This window comes from Crassostrea angulata, chromosome 3, assembly GCF_025612915.1.
Source record: "Crassostrea angulata isolate pt1a10 chromosome 3, ASM2561291v2, whole genome shotgun sequence".
NCBI lineage: Eukaryota > Metazoa > Mollusca > Bivalvia > Ostreida > Ostreidae > Magallana > Magallana angulata.
In genome coordinates, this window is record NC_069113.1 from 51846199 (window position 1) to 51856080 (window position 9882).

A 9882-nucleotide genomic window follows, 5' to 3' on the forward strand; every position below is an offset into this window, starting at 1 on the left:
AGATCCACTTAACGAAATGAACCAAACACCAATGTCGTGCAGTTTTGTCTTTAGATATAGTAATGAGAAATCGAAACAAAAGTTTAGAACGCCTTAAAAAGCCTTAAAAATCTGTTTATATTAGCAATAGAAAAATTAAGAAGTTATCCACACGTGAAAAGCTCAAGCAAGCAAATATGCAAATAAGAATGGAGTCAATAAAACATTACTAAAACATTAGAGAAGAAACAATTTGAGATATCTCTATTTAAAATTTGTTTACTTGCATTAAAACTGCAAGTGATTAATTACTAAAAACGCCATAGCCATAATAACAAAGCCCAACAGATTGCGTGGACCATTAATCTTTATTGACAAAGCCACGGAATATAACCAAGCTGGAAACATTAACTATAAAAGCAAATAAGCTCAGATGACAACAGTATCAGGACGGTATACAAGTACATGTAACAGCTGGCGGTATCTCATAATTATCGTGTCATGTTGCATTGTAGGCTTTCAGCATTGTGAAAGCATTACCTTGTTAACCTGAAACGGCAACCGTTTATTATAACTGTTTGACAATTTTAGCCAATGTGAAAAATGTTCCAGTCGAGAACAAGGTTGATTGCAAACCACTGTAAGACAAATAAGTGAGTACTTGATGTATTTATGTTCTCAAATATAAATACGGTGTCAGGATAGGGACATTGTAAAACGTTATATTGTTTAACAGTCGCGTAACACATTGCGCCGTCGCGCCATCACAACTTTACACAACAAGCAGTCGCGCCATGACGACTAAGCAAAGCATACCATCCCGCTATCACGCAACTCGTTTCCACACCAATCCAAATTCACACACCTCGAAATCCCACTGTCGCGATTTCGATGTTGGCGCAATGGTGTCCTCTGTAACTCTCGCTAAATTGCGATGACCAATAAATGTGTTTGAGCGACGATGCGTTGTGTGAAGCTGTATCAGCGCGTCTACTTGTTGTTTGACAAAACAATGGCAAAGCTGCGTCATTACGATAGCATATAATGCGACTATTGTGCGCAATTGTATAATGTGCCAAGACAATTGTGTTAGCGGGACAGCTGTTGTGTAAGTGTTTTCCCATCACTCAGGAATTTTTTTTTTTTTTAAATGATTTTGTCGAACACAATACGTATTATTTTATAATAAAGCTGTTTGGTTCGTCTCACTTTTTTTTCTTTTGAACCTATATAATAATAATGTCGTACGTTTTTGGTTATCAACAACCATGCCCTTCGATTGCCAAACTTTAAGCAGAGGTAATCAAATGGTACAATTATTGGAACGTGCACAGTCTGTAACTTGTACGATGAAAATCTTATTTTATTTTTTTCACGTTTTCCCAGGTAGCCCCCCCCCCCCTTTTTTTTGCAAAGTTATACCTAACCATTAAAAACATAGCATGATAGAGGGTTCAGCCCCCCCCCCCCCCACTTTTTCTCGCAGGAAAGATTATTGTTCCTAAATTTACCTTGAAAGATTGAAGTTGGATTCAGAAGCAACCTAACCCCCCCCCCCCCCCCCCCCCCCCCACCAATTAGGAATTTCATGATTTTGAGAAGAAAAAAATTGGGTAAGTTTTTTTTCTTTTAGAAGTATAGGTATACTCCCCCCCCCCCTCCCCCACGGATTAGGATTTCCATGATTTTGGAAATTACTTTTTTTTCAATATTTCTGAGGATTATTTTTTTCAAAAACTAATATCCTGTGTGCATACTGTATATATACTTGTAGAAATAAGCTGTATGCATTTTGTGTGCATCATAAATGAAACTATGAATATTAAAAAAGATTGATTATTAAAGGCCTGTGGGTCTATTATTACCAAAAGTTTACAATTTTTTGCCCCTGAAGCTAAGGTACACATAGTCCGAGATCCCTCCGACTCTTAACACCCTCCCCCCCCCCCCCCCTCCAATTTTCAAGATTGAATGTTTTTTTTCAAAAATCAAATAAAAAAGCGGGGTAATAGTCAAAGGAGTCTCAGATTAGGGTTTAGACTTCAAAATGAAGCTTAAAATGTAAACATGATACTCTGACGATTCAATCTAAGGGCTATGGTACTCAGGTGACCGTCAAGGCTTGTGGGCCTCTTGTCGAGGTCTTATAGGCTCTCTGACTTTAGTATATTATTTGAAATATGGAGGGAGAAAACGGCCATAAAATGTCAAATTAAGGTATTTAATAACGAAAAGGTCCAAGGGCATTGATAGTTACTCGAGTTTAAGTATCAATAAAAGGGCAAATCTGAACCAGATTGCATGATAAGTAAAATATACTGAAACAGGAAGATACATAACAAAAAGATAAATCTTCAAGATATTTCCAATGAAAAACAACATTTGGGATTCGTAAGTTGTTAAAGCTTAATGTTGTTTGTGTATGTGGGGGTGTGGAGGGTGCCTAGGGAAGGGTTGTGGAAGATAACAAGATGACGAGCCTCATCCCAGAATATAGCATAACTACTATTACAACCGAATTCTTGTGGATACAGATTCAATGGGGTGGGGAAAATATAATGAGTTTTTACTTATGACCATGAAAGGTTAGTAAATGCTTTATGACCCTTTCTTAGGGTAATATCAAAGGTCATGAATCTTACAAAAACATGTCGATGGAATAAATATATGTAATGGAAGATAACTCTGTCCATTTTTTAAAAATATTTTTGCCAAAAAACGATATGTGTTCCAAAGTCATTTATGCTTTTAAAAAGTAAATGCGTAAATTAAACATTTAAGAGGCAGGTAAAAATTTGAGGTAGTTTATTAATCCAGTTTTGATTCAACTTACTATAAACTATTTTTCTTAAAAATCTTGTAAAAGTATCTAATGTATCAACTTATTTAAAAACAAAAATTCAATAAAACTTTCATTATTTCTTTTCAATCCAATGACTAAAACATTTTCCATGTTTCTTAAAACATTAAAAACTAAACAAAAAATAAGTTTGCCAAATAAAACATCGGAAAACTAATTTATTAAAATAAATAAATTCTACATCAATAACATTACTGTGTTATAGTCTGTCTTTCAACCAATTTTCTAAAAATTCCATTTTGGATTTTCATTAGTTCTTGGTATGGTCCTAGCTCAGCCACAGCCCCCAAATCTAGGACTGCGATCTGATTGGCCGATCTGATGGTTGAGAGACGGTGAGCGATGGTGATGACCGTCCTGTCCACCATAAGTTTCTCCAGCGCGTCCTGCACCAAGAATTCACTCTCAGCATCTAAAGCACTGAAAAATATCACCACAATCAATAGGCTAAGAATCATCATACTTGTTGTTCAGCTTTCATGGAACTCTGAGGCATTAAAAACCCATTATGTACAATATGTAGTTACTATTAAGAATGATTTAATTGAGAGAGATAGTGACCAACCTGGTAGCCTCATCCAATAATAGAATTTTGGGGTCCTGCAAATAGAACATTTATTTCACTATTACTGAATATAAAATACATGTAGCATGAACAGTAATGAGGAAAATTCTTGAGGAAAATTCTTGAACATTTTTATCCTAACCAACTAACCTTAAGAATGGCTCTGGCTATTGCTAACCGCTGTCTCTGTCCACCTGTATATTACAGATATTCATTAGCATATTAACCCATTGTTTTAGTGCGATAGCACAGATTCAAATGAAACACCTACATGTTTATATACAATAAGGACCTAAAAAGGCCTAAACTGAGCATCATATTTTTGAAACAATTTCTTTTTATTAAAATATATTAATATTTTTTCAAAGATTTATCGATCGAAGACTTATACTGACAGCAAAATTAGCTGTGATTTATATTTTTCATTTATAAGAAAAATACACATTTTTGACTGATTTTGATTCAACTGTTAATTCTAACATCAGAAACTGCCAGTGAGTGAAAATGAATAAAATGAATGGATGAAAACTATATATTCTACCAACTTCCTTTAAATAATAAAACAACTTGATTATTAAACCTGAAACATTTTTAAAAACAAAGGAATCACGGGGGCCAAATTTGACTCTTATACACAACCTTCTTGTCAAAATTTTCAATTTTCACACTAAATAGCTTTAAATTAAAAAATCCTATGTGGAACAAGTAGACTATTTAACCATATACCTGAAAGCATAAGCCCCCTCTCTCCAACAATGGTGTCAAAGCCATTAGGGAAGGACTTGATAAAGCTGATGGCGTTGGCTTTCCTGGCTGCACTCTCAATCTCTGCTGGAGTGACAGCATCCATGTCAGGGGCTCCATAAACAATGTTCTCAGCGATGGAGCAGGAGAAGAGAGCTGGCTCCTGGCTCACTGTTCCTATCTGGTTCCTGAGCCAGTGTGGGTCCAGGGTTTTTATGTTATGACCGTCCAAAAACACACCACCTAATAAAATCACAAACCATACATGCTCATTTAAGTTTATCGACAATCATTCAAATTGATGAGTCCAAAAAATTACTGTAAAAGTGGTTATTTACGCGTGGGGGAAATTTACACTAGTTATGCAGTGGGCTTAAAACTACGTAAAATACCATGCGCATATGGTAAACAAGTGGAAAGCTGTCAATGTGACAGCAAACCAGGTTTTTTTTTATATGAACTGTATCGATAATCCATGTCAACCCTGAATTGATAAACACTATCTACTATATCCAGTGAAATGGATTACCCTATATGCAATATTTTGCCAAAACATGACTTAGTTCAAAAGCTGGTATTTTTTCATAAATTATCAGAAATCAAAATCCTAGCAATATGCACACCTCTAATATTTGTACAATTAGTCTGCAAAAGGACAACTTCCTATTATGAAAACAGAAGGAGGAGTTATCCGTACAATAAGGGTACCCTATATGCAATAGTTTGCCAAAAAATGAATAAGTTCAAAAGCTGGTATTTTTTTTCTTAAATTATTAGAAATCAAAATCCTAGCAATATGCACACCTCTGATATATGTACAATTGATCTGTAAAAGAACAACTTCCTATATTGAAAACTGTAGGAGGAGTTATCCGTACAATGAGGGTACCCTTTTACCGCCCACCCGCCATTTTCACCATTTTAATAACCAGATTTTTCTGTTAGAAAACCCAGTTAAAAACTCAACATTTTAGAGTGTTATATCATGCATCTGCATATTCAATACCCACGCGTATTGTTTGAGCATAGAAAACGCGTACCTAACCACCAGCGTAAATAACCACTCTAACAGTAAAGGAAAACTCTTTATGTATCCATTCCCTAAGTTTAGTTTTGAAGCAAAATCAACAAGTTTTAACATTATACACAAAATTTTCAAAACAAAACGTTTTTAGACTGGTAAACAGGAATGAAACAAAACATGAGTTAATCAAAAATAAATTTGGAGCACTTTGCGGAGATCTGGTTAACTATTTAATGTGGCAGGATTGTGGTCACTCACCATTCTGTGGGTCATAGAACCTTAGCAACAGTGACCCAAGAGTGGATTTCCCCGACCCACTACTCCCAACAACAGCTGTAATCTGACCGGGGGGAACTGTCAGACTCAGGTCATTGAAAATTAAAGACTCGGCTCGGGTGGAGTAGCTGAACATGATGTTCTTGAATTCAATACTGCCAGCAGTGTGAGTAGATGGAATTAATCCTCCTGGAACATTCATTAAAAATATATAAATCTTATCACAGAAAATTATTTCATATCAATGGATGTGAGCACATAACTTCTACCAGAACTCAAACTTTAGATAAACAATGACATTCCCATTGCATATCAGAAATGTGAACAAGAAACACTACTACATGAATACACTAAAAATATAATGCACTTCTAAACAATATTGTTCCTCAAAGATTAATTAATGTTAAGTGAAGATTTGATTAAATGATTACTGTTAGCTATCAAATTTAACTTCATGTGAATTCATAAAGTATATCTGTCTGAACTATTTTTGCAACAGACATAAGAGACAACACAAAGCCTACCGGAGATTGGGATCTGTGGGACGCGGTCTGTTAGCTCCCAGATCCTGGTCGAGGCACCAATTCCTTTCATCAACTCACTATAAAATGATGTCATGCCTGTAAAATAAAACATATCACATGTATTAATTAATGCCAGATCAAAAAGAAAATTTTAAGTTTACTTTAATGTAAATAAAATATTCTAGTATATTTATGAATGGTTTTGTCTTATACCAGGGGTAGGCAGTTATGAATATTAAATAATTACTAAATATTCCAAAAACAAAAGTGACTATTACATCAATGTTTTGAATTAAAAGAAATTAATACTGATGATTTACATATTTCTAAACTTTTTTTCTCAAAATATGATATGATTCATGACATCAAAAAATTACTACCCCATCTTTAAAACATTTTATAGTATGCACTCTTTGGCACTAAAGAATGACAACACAGTATTTCATGAATCAGGAATGTTTTTTATATATACCGCTTAGTGAAACTGTGGCATAGGCAGCATACAGCAGAAAGGAGGATAACTCCCCGACAGTGATCATTGAGGATTGCATCATGATTCCTCCACTGTACAGCACCGACAGGATTATCAGGTTACCAGTAAAGCCAGTCTGTCAGGGGAACCAGTCAATAAGATCATTTCACATGAATCAACCAAATAATCATTAAGGGACATTTTTATGTGTATATGTATGTAGGTTTCACATTTAAGGACGAATATAAAATGTGCGGTACAAATATTCAGAAATAGGTCAATACTTTGGATGGTGTGAAAATCTTTTAAATATTCTATACACCTCAAGTCATATATTTTACTAATCATTTAGTGGCATCAAAAAGTAATCATAATTTATAAGTGTGTATGTGTGTGTGTGTATGATTGAATGTCTGTTTTGCATGTCTGTTTCTTTGAAAAAGAAATAAATTTAAAAAAAAAAGTAAAAAAAAAAAAAGTAATCATAAATATGTATAATATAATTTTTATCAAGGACCCATTACATTTAACAACAAATAATGGCCTTGGTTTCAACATGTATTTACAATGACTGTGTAAACAAGAAATGATACTGACTAATCCCCAAAACAATCCTAAAGCAGCTGCCTCTTTCTGCATCAGTTGTAGAACATGCTCTATCTTTGAATTGTAAGCAGCTATTTCCTTGTTCTCTTGGGCAAAAGCTCTCACAGTTCTAATATTACTGATCCTTTCCTCTGCAACCTTAAGGGAAATAAAAAGTTGTTTAATACTAGCAATTTCAAGTCTTGTTTTATATTAATTATTCAATGTTGTTTTGAAATACACACCTGGGTAGCATTAGCCAGAGAATCCTGAACATTTTTGGTGATTTTCTTTTGGTAGGAACCGTAGTACCTCGACATCAGGATGAGAGGAGGGACAACACAGACCACTATACCAGTCAATTTCGGAGAAACATACAGCTGCGGTAATTTAAACAAGGCAGTACTTATCAACTCATATTTTCATATAAAAAAAATTGGATCAAATCAAAAATCAATTTTACGGTATCTTTCAGCTCTTTTGTAACAAACGATCTTGTTTTAAAAAAATTATACATATACATGTGAGTTTTTGACCTAGATGGAAACCAAGATTATTTCTTTTCATCTGTTTACATTATTTATCTTTTATAATCTTATTTCAAAATTCATAAACCTATCTATTAAACATAAGAATTACTCCATCTGTACTTCTGACTTACCATCATTCCCACTCCACCAACTCCCTGAGCCACCGCTCGCAGTCCGTCGGAGACGTTCATAGTAATGGACCGCCCAACCAGAGACGTGTCGGTCGACAGCCGGTTAATTAACTCCCCTGTCTTGTTCTTGTCAAAAAATCCAATCTCTTGTCGAACAATAGACTTGAAAAGCTTCTCTCGAAGATTCTTAACTATTATATTGCCTGTAAAATTGTACATGCAAATTAAAACAATGACTGATCATTCTTGCATTAACTAATGATGATTTTTCTTTCTCATTATGCAATATCAGCTTTGATATAAAGAACAGTAACCAATACAAATTAAGCTACATTTGCCAAAACTTTTATTTATAACATTCACCTGAATTATTCATGATGTATATTCTGCCCATATTAGATGCAGCACCAATCACAAACACACATATGAGGACTTGGCATATATAAGTGAGGGTGGCAGTCATATTCTCACTGTCAGAGTATATAGTGTCTATCACTTTTCCAATACAGAATGGAATGGACATTGAAATACCACTGGATATGAGCAGTAGTCCCACAGCACCTGCACATTCATAATATGTTATCATAGAAAAAATATCTCAATATAAAAATAATGATTGTTTGAATACTTCTCTTTGTAAAGCCTCGGTTAAAAAAATGGTTATCTAAAAGTAAATTTAAAAATTGTGATATGAGAAAACAAACAAGTATTGCATTTAGGACAACTCTTTACAACTATATCTAAATAAACATTTTAATCTCCTGCAAAAAGGTCGGCAACCAGGACATTAAACACTGTTAAAATGTGAGATGGTTTTTAGAACAAAGTTATAAATTTTATAATACAATAGGTATCTCACCAACTAGTTTCCATTTTTCTGACTTTGCTAGCGACAACAGTCTCTTGATTTCTGTAGATGTCGGGGCTTTCTTTTTTGTCGCCAATTGGCTCTTGTCGCCCGCGAGAGAACTAGACTTTCGTCGGAATATAAAGTCCTTGATTTTTGCAAGAACACCTTTTCTAGACGAATTTCCCGCTGATACATGTTTGTATTTGGGAATGCCAAACCCTGACCTTTGAGACTTGCGGTACGTCTTACACAGAGTGTGGTGCAATCGTTTTGAAGTGAAAACGTTTGATTTGGGACCAACATATGGTTTACAAAAGATAGAAAGATTGAATGTTTTTGCATGACAATATGAAGTCCACTTACAGCAAAGCCTGTGTAACATTTTTGATATACGATCCCTATGAAAACGATGTGCAACAGTTCAAAAAAACACTCCCACTGCAGTCCCTATCACAAATGTCATCTTACGAAATCATTTCTAATGGGCGCGGCCATATTGGATTTTAGACAAGTTGTACATGTGTTCGGTTAAACGGGCCAGCCAATAATTGTCGTATTTAAATACAAAATGCGCTATTATTAATAAAACATAATTATAATATTTCAATTAAAATACATAAAATTAACATGCAGTAATAATCACAAAAGGCCCATGTACAAAAATGTTCCCCTGAGGTGTCAAGTACAGAAGCGACTATTTTAATACCAACTTTAAAAGAAATTCCAACTTTAATCTTGGATTTTCCAACTTTGATGTTGGATTTTTTAACTTTAAAGCTGATTTTTCAGGTGGAAATTTCCAGCTTTAATCTTGGAATTTCCAACTTAAATGTTTTCATATAAATATTAAAGTATCAGATATCAAATATTGAAATAATGTTGAATGAAATAAATGTAATAATAGATAGCGTTGATAAAATTTCAAGTTTAAAGTTTGAAATTCCAGGTTGGAAAGGAAAAATTAACTTTAACGGTAAATTCCAACTTTCCAAGATTAAAATTGGAATTTAATACAAGATTAACCCTTTAACCCCCATTGACGCATTTGGACGCACTTTGATAATACATGTATTAAAAGTTTAATTACTCGCTTATTTTATATCGTATGATAAAGAACTAGATATCAAAAGAAAATACAAATCCTCAGGAAAACAGAAGTAATTAAAGAAAAATGATTAATAACTTAAAAAATAAATCATAGTTAAAATTTAAAATCATTTTTAGCTCTTCATTTTGAATGCGCATTGTCGGACAAGGACGGCTTTTACAGCTCGAAAGCACCGACTTAAATAAAAAAAAATCCCCGTAATTATTAAGTAAACAAGTAATACACCACTTTTTA

The 9882-nt window shown here is 34.0% G+C and overlaps 1 protein-coding gene across 1 annotated transcript; it reads right to left on the bottom strand.

Moving 5' to 3' along the window:
* Positions 1-2982: 2982 nt before the first annotated feature.
* LOC128178645 (ATP-binding cassette sub-family B member 10, mitochondrial-like) lies at positions 2983-9057 on the bottom strand. Its single transcript, XM_052845894.1, has 12 exons — positions 8550-9057; positions 8054-8251; positions 7691-7893; positions 7275-7409; positions 7042-7188; positions 6445-6580; positions 5973-6068; positions 5431-5637; positions 4131-4391; positions 3555-3598; positions 3405-3439; positions 2983-3259 (listed from the first exon to the last, which is right to left on the bottom strand). Exons 1-12 carry the CDS (start codon positions 8920-8922, stop codon positions 3031-3033), a joined length of 2064 nt encoding a protein of 687 aa, XP_052701854.1. The 5' UTR covers positions 8923-9057; the 3' UTR covers positions 2983-3030.
* Between the last annotated feature and the right edge of the window lie 825 nt (positions 9058-9882).